A 19,558-nucleotide genomic window follows, 5' to 3' on the forward strand; every position below is an offset into this window, starting at 1 on the left:
TATCTTTTTCCTAAACTTAGCCACCCAAAGAACTGAACATCCTTTTCAACCTTCAACCTACCCATCTGTAAAGTTTCATATTTCACATAATCTCCGCATTCTTCCTTGTGAATCTAACATAGAATCAATTTTTTTTCTATGATTAAAATGGTTAAAAAACAATAGGAAATATGACCGGTTGCGGTGGCTGGAACTAACTTTGTTATTGCTACTTTTGTGATGTGTTTGTTCGATCGCCACTATTTGTAGTAAAACTAACTAGAAACTTAAGCTTGATATTTGATTTGAGATGTTATTGGCTAATCGACTTAAATTGTAATCAATGGAGGTTTTATATGATCAAACTGAGGCTGAGATCGTCACTATTTGAAGGAGGGACGGGCGTTGTAATTTTTTTAAACCATAGGAATGTAATCTATTAACTTTTCAAAGTTGAATTATACCTATGATTTTAAACAAACTATAAAGATCATTTCTGTAATTTACTCTAAAATTTTGACAAAACAAAGGTAATCTCATCATTTACATACATTTTAATAGAATGGGACTGATGATAACGGGTTTAAGGACCAAATCCAGTAAATATGTCAACCATTAGGATCTTTGGTGTCAAACTTTTAAAACTAGGATCAAACCTATAGAAAAATTAATACTACAAGAACCAAAATTGTAATTTACTCTTCAACAACTATCTTCTAAAGCTCCCAAGAATTTCAACTTCGTGACAAATGAAAATGATTATCTTGCATTATTCAATTTTCATGTCAAATACAATAAAAAAGAAATATTTCTAACTAAAAAACGACAATTACTAAAATGAAAAAAAAAAACGCATTCCTTTTTAGCAAGTATATAAGATCGATTATTGATTTAGGAATCACTAACCACCAGCTTTAGCTCCAAGTTCCAACCTTAGTGTGTGGTTAAGGATATCAGCCGATGGACCGACAAACTGAACAGGACCTATGAAAAAAAATTATACAAAATGATTAGCATTCTTTTTTGAGCTTTTGTGGCAAAATTATTTAGAAATTCATATAAAGATGATTTTTATTTTAAAAATATTTACATAAGAAATTGTAGATAAACTAGAGTTTGTAATATCGCATCCGAAGAATATATAACAAGTGCTAAAAATATATAAAAAAGTACAAATCATTAAAGAAATTAGGTATATATACGAAACTATTACAAAACAAATAAATTGACATATCATAAAAATTTATGCGTAAAAACGAAGATATAAAAAAAAGAATAAACTAAATAAAAATGTGATACATATAAATGATATAAATGATGAAACGTTAAAGGTTAAACTTGAAACTTTTTCAAAATAATAATTTTTTGAAAAAAAAAATGAGTGTTGGATGATTTGTGAATAAAAAATCTAGGGACCATTTATGTAACTTTGATGATGCAAGATACCAAACCCTTCAATAAACATTAAACATACATGTTCGCAATTCAATATATTATATAATATAATTAAAAATGATAAATCTAGCCGTATTCTTATATATTTATTATTTTTTAACAAATAACTACTAAATTTACGATGATCGCAATGAATTTGTGCTAAAACTGTTTTTTAATAGTCTTAGTGAAAGATATTAAGAAACTAAACAAAGTTATATCATATGAACTGACTAATACTTTGAAATTTGAGAATGATTCTATGATCAAACTTCACTAATTTGATTAATACTCGATATAACATCCAAAACGAACAATTAAACCCTAATGAATTACTAGAGATTCGAGAGCCTAGTCTCTCCCAAATTGCAAATACATAGAAAATATAGAATTTTAAAAGTGATTCGATTGTGAAATTGATAAAGAGAAAGGAAGTTAGATTATTTAGCTTCAATTAATCATTTGATCCGATGTTTAAAATAATTAATATAGACATGCACACCTGGATTAATGTATCGGTTCTTAAGAGACCAGTCTCCACGCATTGATGCAAACTTTTTAAAAGGAGCACCTTATAATATAAACATAAAATAATAAATACATTATAGTACAAAATAGCAAATTAACATAAGTAAAAACAAACTTATCACCTTCGAGTTCCACCATTGCTTTCTTAATAACCGGTTTAAACTTGCCTGTAAAAACATTTACGATTATTTTATTGTTATTTTAACACTAGAATTTTACCATGCATATATATATATATATATATATATATATATATATATATATATATATATATATATATATATATATATATATATATATATATATATATATATACCATGTCTTCTTTCCACATCCATTAGAGATGTCAATGTGGTCCCACCAATTGTCCAATTTTCAACCGAAGCTCCCAAATTTCCTACCTGAGTTTAATAGCATAATGACAATATACATAAAAAACAAAATCTGGTAATTTCACCTGAGCTTAATTTTTTATTTCCCGTTTAAAAAATGTTAAAACTGAATTGATTATTCATTATATATGTCTAACATGTTAAATCGGTAAATAAGAAGTTATTTTTTGAATTAAATATTATTTAATAAAACCAAAAAAAATTTCAAAAATTATTGGAAAAAGAATAAAAACCAACCGAGGAAATTAATCCTGTTTTTCCAGAATGAAGTAGAGCTGCAGCACAATGACCCAAAGCATAGCAGTAATTTGAGTCGAATTTTGAAGGTAAACCGCATCTACCTTCATAACTACATAAAGTAAAAATAAAAATTATGGTTTTATTTTAATATATGATAGAACTCATTAGGGTAAAAGGAACATATTACTTACCCAAAAAAGTGTGGTTGTCCTTTAAAATCCTTTTGATATTTACCTTCTTTTTTCCTGTTCTCTAGTTCATTTTCCACCATTTGAATCAGCATCTTTTCCGTTTCAATTTTCGCAACCTAATTGCATTCGATCCAAAATTTAAACAATACATGACAAGTAAGAGATTGAATAACACTGTTTTTGACAACTATTGCTTTTGGCTTGAAAAATGGGACCAATGACAATAAGACTAAAAAAAAAAAAAAAAACCCTTTTTAATCCTTATCATGAAAAATAGTCATACAAATACTACTATCTAGTCCTGTTTTGTCAAGCCCAATATTGGATGTCAATGAAAAAAAAGATGAAATTAATTATGAAAGGGCCTCAATTTCTATCTTTTGTCTGTGTAAAAGACATAAATACCCTCCCTCCTCATCCTTATCATTGAAATTACACCTATAATCTTATCCAGTTTAGTTTAGTTTAGTCTATTCATGTCATGACAATAAATACCTGCACATTTCCATGAGGATCTCTTTCTAGCAAAAGCTGTTCTTGAATTGTTTTTGGTAATATTTTAAAGAGTTCATGAGACTGGCTCCTAAGTTTCTTCTTCCATGTTCCTTCTTTATCAATTGTATCATGGGCTATAATTTCATTCAGCTCTCCAATAAGTGATTGCACCTGTAGATCATATTAAAGGGTAAGGTAAGTGGGGGGGGGGGGGGGGGTAAGTTGAGATATAAATAATTAAATATATACCTCTGGAATGAAATCAATGAGGCCCTCTGGTATGAGAATAATGCCATAATTAAAACCAGCTACTGCACGTTTGCAGATTATATTTGTTATATAATCTGTAACACTCTTTAGTGTCTGCTTTTGTGCAGCAACCTACAACAAAATCAATAAGTCACACCATTTTATAAAAAAATGATTTTTTTTTAAAATATTTATTCAGATACCTCTTCTCCAATGATTGCTATGTTTGGATGAGTCTGTAAAGCACATTCCAGTGTTATGTGTGATGCAGCTCGACCCATTAACCTTACAACTGCAGTTAAATTTCAAAAAAAAAAAAAAAGAAGATAAATGTATTTGACAAATGTTTATATTTGTTTTAAACAAAACTAGAATGGATGAAAAATGTATGCTTACAATGATAATATTTCCCTGTGGAACGTGCATCTACCATTAAATTTCCAATCATTTCTGAATAAATCTGTATATCATGATTCATAGGGTAACAATTTTGATGCAAAAAAAAAAAATCATAATTTAAGTGAAATTGGTTTATTACCTTGCAGGCAGTGTCAAATCCAAAACTTGTTGGAACCTCTTTACACTTCAAATCACCATCAATGGTTTTTGGGCATCCAATAACCCGAGTTTTCAAGTTGTTAGCCCTTCAAAAAGTTAATAAAAAATTGTTTACAAGAAGTAACTTGTTTTGAAAAGAAACAGAACATAAAAAAATACCTGAAATTTTCTGCTAGTAGGCATGCATTTGTATTTGAGTCATCCCCACCAATGACCACAAGTCCATCCAAATCAAGCTTCTTCACTGTTTCTTGAGCTTCTTTAAACTGAAAACAAATGAAACCTAATTAATTAACAAACAGAATGTCTTAATTTAGGGATTAGATATGAAACGTTAGTTATAACCTGCTCAGGGGTTTCAATCTTGTCCCTTCCACTGCATATCATATCAAATCCACCCTGCAATTCAAAATAATCCCAAAACAGTTTACACAATTAGAATACATATATAACTACATTTTATCTTTATGGGATTCCAAAAGTAATTGCAATATCACCTGATTTCTGTAATGATAGACAATGTCTCCATTCAACTTAACATATTTACACTTCATGATTCCAGCTGGACCACCTTTAAATCCATACATTGTGCTACCATGGGCCCTAGTCTGTAAATAATCTGCCCAACAAAAGTATAACACAGTGAACAAATATGCTAATTCACATATTCAGTTCAATTATTTGCTCACCAAAAATTCCAGAAATCACATTGTGTCCACCAGGAGCTTGTCCTCCAGATAGAACAACACCAATCTTTAGACTCTTCTCTGGTAATGAACCTCCAGGCTTCAAGGATACTGATGGCTGCCCGAACAGATTTGGGAAGAGCTTAGCGATCTGGTCTACATTGGTACAATCCAACCATTGAAATTAGTGGGAGTACATAACATGAAATATGTATCTTTAAACACACAAGGAGAACATATACACTGATGATCAGATTATCTTAAACTATAGAGTGAAGATAATATAGAATACTGTAAAATCTGCAAATTGCCCCATGATTATCCAATTTCCGAGCCTAATGAGCATCGTTATTATGATTTAGACCTTACATTTTGTTCAAGCACATAAGCAGTGATTCGTTACACTTCATTGACTACATACAGTGTAGATTTGATACACGGAAGACATTACAATCACATACAACTTGCGAAGAACAGAGTGCATTTGATGTCTGGAACGCAAGTGTTCTTACAGCTTTAATGAGTAATCGTGGAATTCCCCGTGTGTGTGTATAAGTGCTAGATCGTGTTAGCATCAAACTAGATCATTCCGTCAATACAATTAGATGCATAATTGAATGAATGTGAGTGTGGAAAAACCTGGATTGCCGAAGGCGGAGCTCTTAGGACCATCGACGACCTGAAACGAGGATTTGAGTACGGAAGGGAGAGGAAGAGAGGTTTTAAGGCGGCTAGACTGGACTTCGCTGTAAACAACAGAGGGAGAGCGGCTATGTTTAGCATCACCATTGACGGTGGACATGATTAGCAATGGAAAACGGCGATCAGTTGCCGGAAAATGTAACAGTCGGCGGGAGCAGTGACGTGAAGGAATATATAGAAGAGGAGGATAGTGTATGAGTGAGAGATGACTGAATACATGAAGATGGAGAGTTCGTTGTCGAGAAGGGTAGAATGGTAATTGTGATATCCGTTTGATTTGCATGAGACTCGTTCAGTCGTTCTTGAACTATCAATTTTTATATTTAATCCTTTAAAGTTTAAACTATACTTTCACTTGTAACATAAATTATTCATATTTTTATACAATTTTTTACATTAAAATATTATTCTTTTTAGAACCTTCACATCTTCTCATACTATAAGCACGATGTCATCAAATACACAATAATCTCTTGCACAATAACATATTAGATGACATGTATATAAGAGTTGGTTTTTATATCAAACTCAATCTACATTAAAAATAAAACTTTGTTTTTCTTTTTTGCAACTATTAAGACTTGAATCTTTGACATGTCTTACAATTAAATTTGATGTGGCGCATTTGGTTCAATCGTTATCTAATACTATCATGCATATTGGAAAAAGGATGGTCGGTCCGGAGATTTTGAAGGCCATGTGCGAAAAGAAAAAATCGGCCCTTAAAATTTCACGTCAGCAATGGATTGCGACAACTAGCAACAGATTAGCAAAAGATTAGTGATGAATTAGAAATGGATTAGCAACCAATACCGACGGATTTTCGACACCTTAACAATGGATTTGCAACGATTTACAACATATTAGTGATAGATTAGCAACGGATAAAAAATTCGGACCCTTCACGACACGTGTCATGTGTGGTTACCAGTGTTGCAAAAATCGGCCTAGGCGGCCGATTAATCGGAATCGGGTAAGAGCTGAGACACCTAATTAGAAATCGGCTAAAAAAACTCGGAATCGGTCGATATCGGCAAAAATGGACAATCGGCAAAAATCAGTCAAAATCGGCTCAAATTCGGTCAAAATAGGCCAAAATCGGGAAAATTCAGAATTGGGAAAAATCGGTCAAATTCAGAAAAAAAAAACGGAAAAACTCGGAAATTTCGACTTTTTTTTAGAAAAAAAATATATAATTGTTATTGATATTCATCTATTTTGTTATAATTTGTAGTTTTCCTAAAATTAATTTCATATAATTGGAGAAGTACTCCCCGATTACTTCCCACCTAGACCGAATATTTCTGTTTTGTTATAATTTATAGTTTTCCTAAAATTAATTTCATATAATTGGAGAAGTACTCCCCGATTACTTCCCGCCTAGACCGAATATTCGCTAGGCGTTAGTCGGCCGCCTTGGGAACGCCAACGAATTTTACAGCATTGGTGGTCACACACCCGACACCTCCTCAGGACCGGCCCTAGAAATCGGTGATGATTTGTACACAAATTTTTTTAGCCATACATAACAATTTAAGTTTTATATAGTTGTACAATACAATATTTTAAAACATAAATTGTTATGCATGACTAAAAAATATTGTGCACAAATCACTCCTATTAGAAATATGTCCTTATACTAGGGGTGTAAGTGAGCCGAGCTACTCGTGAGCTACTCGAGATCGACTCGTTAAAAGCTCGACTCGAGATCGAGTTAAACGAGCCCAAGCCGAGCTCGAGCCTAAATATGAGGCTCGTTTATTAAACGAGCTCGAGCCGAGCTTCAATTAGTGGGCTCGCGAGCCTAAACGAGTTTAAACGAGCCTATATATATATATATATATATATATATATATATATATATATATATATATGTGTGTGTGTGTGTGTGTGTATATATATATATATAGAGAGAGAGAGAGAGAGAAAGGCTCGTTTAAGCCCGTTTAGGCTTGCGAGCCCACTGAATTGTTCACGAGCCGAGCTCGAGCTCGAGCTCGAGCTTCCTCAAAATTAAACGAGCTGAGCTCGAGCTTGGTCAGGCTCGGGCTCGGCTCGGCTCGTTTACACCCCTACCTTATACAAATGATTATTGCTCGTTGTGAAGATATGTGTGCGTTTCGTCGTTCTAATAAATTAAAAGGATGTGTCATTTGATCTTTAGTATATTGAAAACTCATCTACACTTTTTATACAAAAACAATCATTTTCTTCTAGTATCATCATGTTTATGTATTTTTAGCCCAAAATGATTATTTTAATACCATTTCGTACTTCTAATCTTACAGACAATGAATTTAACGCTTGTCATAGGCCTTCTTGTTGTTCTAGAGACACTCAACCAGGACTGAGTTTGCTTGCTTCTTTTTTCCCTTTTCAACCGTGTTTTCCTTATTGGTATTGTCGTTGATGTTTGTGCCTTTGTCTACAGTTGTGTTTTCGGATGGTTGTGGTGGTGTTTATGGTGTCCGTGTTGCTTAAGTTGTATTTGTTATGGGGTTCGTCTGTGGTGTGAAGATTAGTATCACGTTTGTTGGGCTGAAAAGTGTTTTTGGTGTTGTATGTGGAAGTTTATCGTTTTTCAATAATTTTAATTATGGATGACACTAATGATGCTACGTTATCAATCCCTATAGCGTCTGGGAAGGGTTGAGAGGTAAAGTCATCCCAGTGCGCTCCGTAAGGCTTCATGTCTGCAAAACTAAAAAAGTCTTACTTGGGAGAATTATCAAGGTTGTCCATGATAATACTTTCTAATGCCAAAGTGGGTCATGATATATGTATGTTAGAGATGTATTGTTGTTTATCTTTACTATCTTATAAAAGAATTCTCACTATTTCTAAAAATAGATTCAATATAATAATAATATTTTTTTAAGACGTTCAAATTGTTAAGCTCAATGTACAACACACCATCAATATAATAATATTATAATTTAAGTCGTTCAAATGTTCAAACATAAAATACAATCACTCAATGCGTAATAAGTTTCCTTATTTCACTCAAGTTTTTGACCTAGCCCCTAATCGAGTCATATTGAATCCTCTCGATTCCAAATATCTCGACAAAAATCATACTAAACCCCAGAATTCCCAAATATTTCGGCACCCATCTCCTTATACGATAAACACAAAGGCAGAAACTCTCTCATTTTATTCTCTCAACAAAACAATGTTATCGACCCCGTTACTTCCCTCATTAGTTAATGTAACCACCGTCAACACTCTCCACATTCTCTCTTCCCTAACCAGTAACCTCCACCAGCACTCCTCCACCGCTGCTGATTTTCTATCAAATAGAATCTGCCTGCTTCTTTTCCCTAGCCCACTCCGGCAAAGCTCATTCCCAATGATTATTTTCTCTTGCTACGATTTGCATCCTTACAGCCGATGTGACTTCCTCAAAATTAAAAGTTATATCCATCGACAGGTATGTTTTCTATAATAGTTTGAGATTTTGGGTTTCATTTTGAACTGATTATTGATTAAACCCAAAACACTGCAGGCGGGTTCAATTGAATTTGTGATTGAAGATTAGATATGGGTTCTGTTTTTCTTAGGGATTGGTTTGGGTTTATTACTCCATTTTGGTTTGAAGATCAGATATGTGTTTGGATTTTGAAAAGTGTATGACCGGAGAAACTGGGGGTTAATGGTGAAGATGATGGCTAAAAATCGACTCATTATCTGTCACTTAGGTTAACAAATTGTTTCCTTTCTCTATCTCTCTCGATGGAATCTTAAACCATGAAATTAGGTAAGCTTTTTATGTATTTCATATGTTATTTTCTTTCCTGAATACCTAATGTAACGAGAAAAATATTATTTATGGCAGATTTGTTTAATTGGGTTCTGAAGCAACATTGAAATCAGGTATGGATACTTCTATGGTTATTTCTCTTTTGGTTTCTGAAAATTTCTTTGTTTATAGAAAGTTAAGGTCGTGGATGAAGAATAAAATATAAAAGAAAAGAAGTAACCAAAATATAAGTCATTTACTAACCAAGAAAACGTTACTTTGTAATTATTTGCTATGATGTGAGAATATGGTTTCTTTCGTTTTGGTAATGGTTTGTAGTCGTGATAGCTACAAGATGTGTTGGAAAATAACTATTATTTCACATATGTGTTGGTTACTATTTCTAAATAAAAAGATCATATTTTAAAGATTAATAGGATCTTTAATGTGCGTTGGATTTTATATTGTTCCACATATAGTTATTGTACAATTTATGCTCTTCTTTTTGGGATTTATAATTTGTGCTTCTAACTTATTTGTTTTGTGATTTTGTGGGTGTTCTAAGCTGAAACAATGTTAAATCTTTATGAATTGAAAAATAGTAAATTGTTCTATTATTTGGATTTATTTGTTTCCTAATAATCCTTTTATTTCATAAAAACATCAATTTCTCATGTAATGTTGTAGGTTTTGTACCATGAGTTAGTTTTTGAGGATTGAAATGGAATAAAAGTTGAACCAGAGGTTCTTTCCATATTCAATGCCTTTTTCTTTGAACATAAAGATGGCAAATGGAAGAATATATTGGTTAATGGTTCTGATTTGGGGTATTGTTATACTATTTTGTGATTCTAATATGAATATAAAACTATTAAGAGGGTTTTATTGAATGCTATAACAACCCAAGTATTAATTTATTCTTTTGAATGCATGAAATTGCAATGCACTTTCTAAACACAATTTTAACGTTCTGTGCCTTGTAATTTTTGGTTTGCATGATTATGGTAATCATGGATTTTTTTGTCATTCATTGCTGCTAAAATGTTAAATGCAAGATCATATTTTTTTTGCCTTTATGCAGGTCTTTCAACTCTTCCTCCTCCCTTCAAAACACTATCTCAAAGATAAGGTATTGCTTCACTTCTAAAAATTTGGCCAAGTTCTAGCTGTTCTTTCATTTCCACAAATATTAGTGTTTTGGTACATTATAAAATTGGACAAGATTTTATGTGTTCTATAATGTTTTAACTCCTTGGAGATTATTGAGCTCTAGCTACAATTTGTGGACCTAAATTATGACATGACATGTTTCATTCTTTATATCCATCCACACCATAGAGTACTATAGTTAATAAATCTACCTTTTTACCCATCTTTTCTATTTTTCCTAAATTCATACATTTAAGTCACTAAAAGCTCTCATCCGGTTGCTTTGTAACAACAATCTTGAAGGAACCATACCCCAAGAAGCAATATAGCATTGTACTTTTTAAATTTCTGTTTATCTAAATAGGATGGTGTTTTTTGTTTATTTACAATTATGCAGGTAGTGTGGGCTTAATTGTTGGCTTGTTGTTGGATTAACCTTTTGTCATTCAACTTTTATTGTTAGTATGATTTTTTTTATAAAACTTTATGTATATCTAAAATTCATAAAATGGGACGCTAGGCACATGAAGTTTACTTTGTATGTGAATCTTTAAAAATTATAGTTTCTTAAGTCAACAAGTAATCGAATAATAAATTAATTATAGATATTTGCTTTAATATTTCTTTGACCTATGAGTATTTGCTTAAATATATTTTTTAGTCCGAAAACAAAAATGTATTTTTATTTTTCAGTCAAAGGAAAGAAAACTTTTATCTTTACCTAGAACAACAATGCAAATTTATTTTTAACCCAAAACAATTTACTTTTATTTTAATAAAAAAACACCAATATATTTTTATTTGTATCCCAATATGACCCCATACTATTATTTGCAACAAATATCAGCAACATAATATTTTAAACAAAAAACAACCAACCGAAAGGATACTTAGCATCATCCAAAAAATATTCATCATAAATAAACCATTGGTGTATTGTTTAATTGCATGGGCACTGAATGCTTTCCTATGGTGAATCATTTTTGTTTTAAGTTTTGATATTTTAGATTTGAAATTTGAGGTTTAGGGTTTATGTTGTTGTTTAATGATGACTTTTGCTGGTATTAGGGAAAGAATTTGGGCTGCCAATAATCAGCATTGTGGCTTATTAAATTGCTTGATGTAGGTTACAATATATGCTCTAAATGGGTTGCTAAATGAAGAACAATATCAATTTTATGAACCTTTTGTTGCTCAATTTGTTTTACTATTTTGCTAATGTATGTATCTTTAAAGAAATAAAGTATACCCTAATGGAAATCTTCTATACTAGGGATGAACATTTAGACCGGGGAACCGGCCGGAACCGATACCAGAACCGGAACCGGATAGAATCACTCGGGTCGGACCGGAATGATATTCTCGTGGATTTTTGGAACTGGGAACTGGTAGAACCGACAAAAACCGGTAGAACCGGCAAAACCCGGAACCGTTTGTTGCTATTTCTTGAAGACTGGTTCCAACATTGAAGACACGGCAAGAACTGGTTGGAACCGGGAACCGGCGGTCCGGTTCGGTTGTTAATTCCGGCCGACTTCGGTTCCAGGCCGGGTCCAGTTCGGAACGGTTCTAGCCGGGTCGGTTCCTTTGCTCATCCCTATTTTATATCATTTATGGTTTAAACATTTTCTTTAAGTTGACTAATGGTTAATGCCATATTGGTTCTTTTTACGGTTTGTGTATTGTAATCAAAAGTAAATCAAGATAACATTTTCTTGTTTTTAAAAATAAATTTTGAAAATGTAATAATTTAATATATATGCAAGTACATAAATTACTACAAATAGTTAAAATATATGTAATATATTTGGTGATATACTTTTTTTTCATTTCTTCAAATAACACATTGATTTGTACTAAATGTTATAATATTCAACAACATTATGGTCACCAAAATATAAAACAAATATTTGTAAATTTTAAAATATTAAGAACCTAGGGGATCGAATGGTAGGTTCTAATTCATAATAAATGTTGATGATAAGTAGATAACATATTAGTTGAAATATAACTATTCGTCGCCCATCGAAAGATAAAATGATTGTGGCGAAAAACAAGAACCAAAATCGAAAGATAACTAATCCCCCCTTTGCTCTCCCCACCCTTCTAATTCACAGGTTCCGTAAAGTTTGGTTTTTAATTTATGCTTTTGGAATGAACTTGAAGGTTTGATTTCCGAATGAAGTTAAAAAATCGAAGACATGTTTCTTAAAAAGAAAATATCCGTTGAAAGGAAACTATTAACTTGAAATAGTGTGCCAAAAAAATCGTCGCCTAAAAATATTACGCAAGAAAAACAGTATGTTGTCGAATAGAACTAATTGCCAAAAGAAATTATTTGCTACCGCCGCTTTGCGCGGGTATACGGCTAGTATATATATATATATATATATATATATATATATATATATATATATATATATATATATATATATATATAACCTCTTTTTGATTAGGGAGGAGTATGTATATCCCAGGGGAGGACTTTAGGTTATTATATATTTCCGGATAATGGCTTTGCACTTTGGTGACTATTGTTGCTTTTGTAGAATAATGTTTCTTGGGTCTAGTATGTTGATTTTTTTACTGAGGGGGTATTTTATTTAGGTTAGTGTTGTCGAGTAATTATTGCCTAATAGTAATATTATTAGTGTATTTTGTTTGGTCTGCTTCTCGATCGTGTGGGTTGTTAGGGCCTTTTTGTCGACCTCGAAGTTCTAAGTGGGTTGGTACCATACCTCATTAGAATGTTATGTGTTTACAGGGCCATCCCAGAGGATGAGCGATAGGGACAACCGTCCATGGCCCATATTTTAAGGGGGGCCCAAAATTTTTATAGACTTTATTATATATAAATGCTAGTACAAGTAGTTTTCATTCAATTATAAAAATTTTGAGGAAAATTTTGTGTATTTTAAGGACCTTTTTTTCTCTTTCGCCCCGGGCCCAAAATATGTTTGGAACTGCCCTGTGTGTTTACCTATGTGTGCATTCATAACATGAATTTATTAAAGAGTTTTGAAAGAAAATTGGATTAAGAGTTTTGAAAATAGTAAATGAGATAAGCAGTTCGAAAAGAGTTTTAATGATTTTAAAGAGTTTTATCATGAATCCATATGCATCCATGTAGACGTGGGAAAATACTAGTGTGTACCTATAAAGTCCATGGAAAAAGGTGTTAAAGGTGACTTAAGGTATACTGTAGTATTTTAGACATGCTCACTTGTACAAGAGGCTAGCTACTTCTTGTATGGGAACGGTGAATTGATAGACAACTCGTTCCCATTAAGAGACTAAAGTGAAAGGTGAAAAGCCATGATATAGGGTACTTTGTGATGGGTTTTACATGCAATAACGCGGATAAATCCTTATACACTTAAGGGTACATGCAACCTATTAGATCTAGTCATAACACTATTGAAGTAACATTCTATTGAACAACAAAAACCATATAAACCTAATGAAATCGAAATTAATAAGAGGTTACATACCTTTTTAGTTATTGTAGTAAATAACTAATCAAATCCTTCTTCAAAACTCTTAGAAGCTAGCACCAGAAATCTCGTGCCTCTGATGGTTCATATCCAAACCCTAGCAACTAGGAAACTTGAAGAGAAAGAAGAATAGAGGGAAGATTTTGGCTATGCTCAAAGCAAAAGAGTGGCCGGAAATATGAAGCTAATGGACCCTATTTATAGCTCATTGGAAAACCCTAGATAACCCTTACTTGATTAAAATAATAATATTTCAAATCAAGTAATTATCTAGTTTCCTAATTATCCATATTATCTAATATGAAATATTCCAGAAACCCTATTTTAGCTCTTAAAATCGTCCATCACTCAGGAAGGTTCTGAAATGCCTTTCGTTCAACTATTAAACAAATTAGAGCTTAGGTCCTAGTACTTTTAATTAATCAAATTAATCCCAAAATTAATTCTAATTAATTGCTGATTAATTATTAATTAAATAATACTATTTCTAATTAATATATTATTCTCATAATATATTAACAAATCATTTATTACTACTTATTAATCATATAACAAATCAATAAATCAGTATCTATCTCTTTCCCTCTCTCTCTCTCTCTCTCACTCACTCTAAAAGTCATCTTATTCAATTACTAGGTTTGAGGACAACCCAAAAGGACTTTGTTAATAATTCAAGTATATACCAATTTAGTTATTGGCTTAGACACCTAATCCGACATACTCTCACTTGGATTAATCTATAACTATAATTGCCAGTATAACTTCTAAATTATCAGCAAATGGTGCTTCAAAGCAACTTCAGTCTCTGATCTGATCGGACATTAGTCCTAAGATAAGTGATCAAATATTCCTTCATTTTACAAGATATCGTATGGACACGAGACATGGATTGAAATCAATCTCATTGTCCAAAATTTTGTTTCCTGGTTTCCTAATTTATGACGACTGAATTCAGAATACTAATTGAATACATCAATTCAGTCTGGGCTCGGACAAGCACTTCAGATGTCGACAACAAATCATCGAGGGGCCCAAAGATATCTCTTATCCCTTTAGATCAAAAGAAACGAATAAATTTTGATTCATATGCTTGTATCTTTTACTCACCAATTCATGCATGACGCGATGTTTTATAACATCATGTTACTGATGTGTTAACATAACACCAATGCACAAACGAATTGAAAATTACATCTCATATATCTCAATTTCAAGAATATAAGATATTGTCATCTCATAATTACTTGTGATAAAATCCATGAAGTAATTCTCTGAGCGTGAGTTTATCCAATACTAAAAATCTCCAATTTTTTAAGTACTCATGAATATTGTAGCAACCATTGCAATGTCTAATCTCCATATACAATCTACAATTCGATTCATGGCAGTATTAATTCACTACTTACTTCCAAAAGTATGAGCGACTGTGGAATTTTGAATCATCAAATCATTTAGGAAGTAAAACATGCAAAGTGAAACACAATAATAAACTACTTAACTATGGTCTCAAAACTATTGAATATAAAAAATCTCTATTATTTAATCACCATAACAATTACGACTTTATTCATTGTATAATGTTTCGAGTAATTAACAAACCACTTGAATTAAACATCAGCCATGCTGTGACATCCCCATTTTCACGGCCAGAAAAGGCTGATTTTGTTTATGCTTTATGAAAATCAGAGTACCTCTTTTAATGAAAATGTTGCGGAATTTGTTCCCAGAAAAACATGATAAATACGTTATCAAAGCATTTCCGAAGAAATGTATTTTTATTCATTTTAAAACATTGGGATGTCATCGTCAATACAGAAACATAAGCATAAACAGAACTTACATTCATTTACACTAGTGATCTACATCTCTTTTAAATCTCTCAGTGTAATGTAACTTCATATCGAGACCTGTGATACAAATAAACTGAGTGGGTCAGGTTGGGAAACCTGGTGAGTACATAGGGTTTTCAACCCACAATAATATAATTATTATGTTTAATCATCAAACAATTAACCCAATTACCCATCCCCATTATCTTATTTACTCTTAAGGATCTACCCTAAGAATCAACTATTTCTTGTTCATTCGTTCCTAAGGATCATCCTAAGGATTAGACACGAAATCCATCGTTGCCAGGGTTTACTCAACGGGCACTAAATCCATAGTTGTCAGGGTTTGCTCAACAGGCACTAAATCCATAGCTGCCAGGGCTATTTCGTTTATCAACAGTATCGTTTCCGAGAATCCACTCGCAATACATGTCAATGGGTTTTTATCTCGTTTATCGACAGTATCGTTTCCGAGAATCCACTCGCAATACATGTCAATGGGTTTTTAGAGTACATCTGGTGAATACACAGTTCAAAACACCTACAGGTTGCGAGCCTGCTAGTGTCCACTGGACTGTCTAGAATAGTCTGTGGTTGTCATCCATACTCTGCTAAATGACGGGGCCAACACATGGGTAAAAGGCTTCTCTCATGGTTTACCTCTCAACCTTATCTCATGGTCTATATCACTTCTCATCATTTTATTTTTGTCACACATCAACTATTTCATCTACCCATGTTTTACCCAACACATTTTGTAGATATAAAATACATATGCAGTTTAAATCATTTAAAACATGTATAAAAATCTTTCACCCAACACAGACGGCAAGTATACAGACAATATGCACACATAACACGTAATTTATATTAAATACTTCATATCTATGTGTAAGATGAAAGGGACTATGCACTCACCTGAAAGGTGGTGACTCGGAACTCGGACAACGCTTCGTTATCTCAAAACAATTTTCCCTTGACAAAACCTAGTATCAATACCACTAGGGTTTAATCTAACGTTAACCGAGACTTATTAACAGTCTAGCTATTATTATTATTATATAAGCGTTAAACAGCACTATATAACTCATAATAATAGCCCAAATAATTATTATAAGGTCCAAATAACATTACTATATTAAAACATAAGCTATACTAAAGATAGGTTAGGCGTAACGCACTTACAGCGGGTTTTTCTCAAAAACCGGGCTTCGCCGGAGCAGCGTTCCTGAGCCGAAAGGCTCCTTTCTCGGGACTCCGGGAGCCTCCGGGCTTCCTTCGGGTGCTAGGGAGGTTCCCTAGGCTTTTTGGGGGGTTTAGGGGCTAGAGAGAGGTTCTAGAGAGAGAGATAGAGAGAGGAGGTTGGAATGGTGTGAAGAATGAGGGAACCCGACACCTCTATTTATAGGCTGGAAAACAGCTCTACTCGTCGAGTAGGTCCTACTACTCGTCGAGCCCATGCCACATGTCACCTTCTGGTGGCTTGCCTTGGGGAGAAAGCCTTGACCCATAATCAGCCACGTCACCCCTTTTGCAGCAGCACCGTGCCGACTTCTAAACCCCGTAACTTTCGCATACGAGCTCTCTTTTCTACGTTCTTTTTTTCCACGCGTAGGTAAAAACAATATCTACAACTTTCATTTAGACTCCATCGGCTAATTCTCGACCGATCTTAAATTTAACAGTAGGATGAGATTAGACTGTTAAATGACCACGAAGAATTTGTAAATCCTTTATACGGACTCCGTTTTCGTCTGTCTTTTTACCATTGAGTTCCTATTAATGAGATCTTCAACTCTCATTTAGGTTGCGTAAGCCAAAAACCGCTCGAACTAAAATTCGAGTTTCAGGTCGTGCACTGCTATGCCAATTCTTAGAAAAATCATAACTTCCTCATACGAAGTCAGATTTGGGCGTTCTTTTTATGGATGTTCTCGGTTTAACATATACTACAACTTTCGTTTAGATCACTAAGGCTAAAAAGTCATCTTTCGTAAATTCACTATTTACGTCTCCCGGTGCCGTGCCGGTTTTGCAGCGAAACTTTGACGCGCCATAACTTCTTCGTTATAACTCGGATTTTCGCGTTCTTTATATGTACGGAACCCTTGGAACATATACTACCACTTGGTTAAGATTATTTATTCTAAATAATCTTTTGTTGTAAAGTCGTTTTTGACCCCTATTATCTCTAGATTGACTAGCCCGGATCTACGGGCGTTACACATGCCATGTTATGAACATGCATACTATGCCTCTCTATAGCCCTTCCTTTGTGAACAGATCAACTGAACATTTTTCCAATAATGCTCATTTTACAATTTCAAATTCTTATCACTATCCAAGATGTGTTGGAATTCCAACTTAAAATGCATTAATCTCCTGTGATATCAAGATTCCAAAGTCTTAAAGACTGAGTCTTCGATATTATAGAATATTCCATTGTAACTTTGTTACTAGAAACAAATACATGATAATGAAAGCTCTAATTCAAGGTACACTCCTTGAATACTTCTCTTGCATTAAAGTTTCCAACTCACATACAGACTTTTCAAGTATCTACCATTATGGAAACATTTCCATATTTCCATATAACCATCAATTCTAACAAAGAACCATCTCAATGTAGACTGATGTTACTATGGTCCATCAAATTAATATCATACTTCTAACTGTCCATCAACAATTTGTCTTTTGGTATAACCTCAAAATGTTCTTGACAGTTGTTAAACAACTTTAGTCACAAAAAATTCTAGTTCCTTTTCTCAAAATTCTCTGAGCATTTGAAAAATTAGAATAATTAAATATTATAGCATGTGTAATGGATCCTATATCTGAAGCATATGGGACTCGACTTATTATGTCTGACATAAGGATTTGATATCTGTTCAGTTTCTTGCTATAATATTTTCATATATTGAATTTCCTATGTTGAACAATTTCAACATAATATTCATATACGTTTATGACTAATTTCTATTAAACCCTACGATCTAAACCTTTAGAATAAAAAGGAAGTACAAGTACCCTCTCCCTTAGGTTTAATATAGAGAAACAATTCCCGAACTTTTGCAACTTGCAAATTGAAAACTTTGTTCCCTATGAACAGTATTGTCAACATGCAATACTAGCATAATAATTATGCTCCCACTAGTTTTGACATGTACCTCAGAAATCAATTGGACTTCTAGAAATCAATACTCTTGATTTTCTTACTGAAGTACAAATTTCAGTTACACGATGCTTCGATAAGTCTCCAACTAGACTTCTTAAGCTTATACACCTTAATTGGACAACACATGTGTGTGTTTAAACCTTTTCAGAACTTATAGATATATGTCTTGAAAGTTCAAACAATTCCTTTCCATTCCTCACAATTTGAAATATGAAGAGGGATGTTGTAATCATATTGAGAATCTGAGAGCACAATAAACACAACCAATATCCATATTGATTTTTGTCAAATCTTTTAAATCTACTAGCAAAAGTATTTCCTCATAATCATTATCATTAATTAGGGTGAAATCTTTGACACCTAGATTTCATGGTGAATACATTTCCATCCATGTGAATCTATCATTTCCAACCTACAATCATAAGACAAGGTTTAGGATAAAACTAAATTCAAATTTAGATTTCCTTCATGGACTGAACTTCACTATTCTAAATTTATAGCCCTCTAGTAGCTCAAGGGCCTACCAATGCTTCCATGTTGTTATCAATTCACCCATATTGATCAATGTACTTTTACTTACCAATGCGCTTTTGTTTTTGTAGTTAAATGAAAAAACATAGAACTCATAAGCATTGCCAACTCAACTAGAAGTGCACAGAAATAAGAATGTGTCAACCAAAAACGATAGGTTATCGACCTCATACCACGTGCTAGTGAT

At 32.9% G+C, this 19,558-nt stretch overlaps 1 protein-coding gene across 1 annotated transcript; it reads right to left on the bottom strand.

Moving 5' to 3' along the window:
- Positions 1 to 756: 756 nt before the first annotated feature.
- On the bottom strand, positions 757 to 5,601 carry LOC145137616 (pyrophosphate--fructose 6-phosphate 1-phosphotransferase subunit beta-like). Its single transcript, XM_079071742.1, has 16 exons — positions 5,392 to 5,601; positions 4,756 to 4,908; positions 4,564 to 4,685; positions 4,412 to 4,465; positions 4,226 to 4,332; positions 4,047 to 4,152; positions 3,905 to 3,968; positions 3,712 to 3,800; positions 3,509 to 3,640; positions 3,260 to 3,430; positions 2,765 to 2,880; positions 2,571 to 2,682; positions 2,258 to 2,342; positions 2,064 to 2,108; positions 1,916 to 1,984; positions 757 to 963 (listed from the first exon to the last, which is right to left on the bottom strand). The coding sequence occupies exons 1-16, from the start codon at positions 5,552 to 5,554 to the stop codon at positions 881 to 883; spliced, it is 1,671 nt and encodes a 556-aa protein (XP_078927868.1). The 5' UTR covers positions 5,555 to 5,601; the 3' UTR covers positions 757 to 880.
- Positions 5,602 to 19,558: the final 13,957 nt, after the last annotated feature.

Source organism: Lactuca virosa, chromosome 9 (genome assembly GCF_052849685.1).
Source record: "Lactuca virosa cultivar CGN04683 chromosome 9, Lactuca_virosa_CGN04683_v6, whole genome shotgun sequence".
In the NCBI taxonomy this organism is placed as follows: Eukaryota; Viridiplantae; Streptophyta; class Magnoliopsida; order Asterales; family Asteraceae; genus Lactuca; species Lactuca virosa.

Excerpts from the sequence above, each read along its gene's own strand:
- LOC145137616 (XM_079071742.1), bottom strand. The coding sequence starts at position 5,554 with ATGTCCACCGTCAATGGTGATGCTAAACATAGCCGCTCTCCCTCTGTT. Across the intron at positions 4,333-4,411 it reads AGATTGAAACCCCTGAGCAG|TTTAAAGAAGCTCAAGAAAC; the intron begins GTTATAACTAAC and ends ATTTGTTTTCAG. Across the intron at positions 3,801-3,904 it reads CACAGGGAAATATTATCATT|TTGTAAGGTTAATGGGTCGA; the intron begins GTAAGCATACAT and ends ATTTAACTGCAG.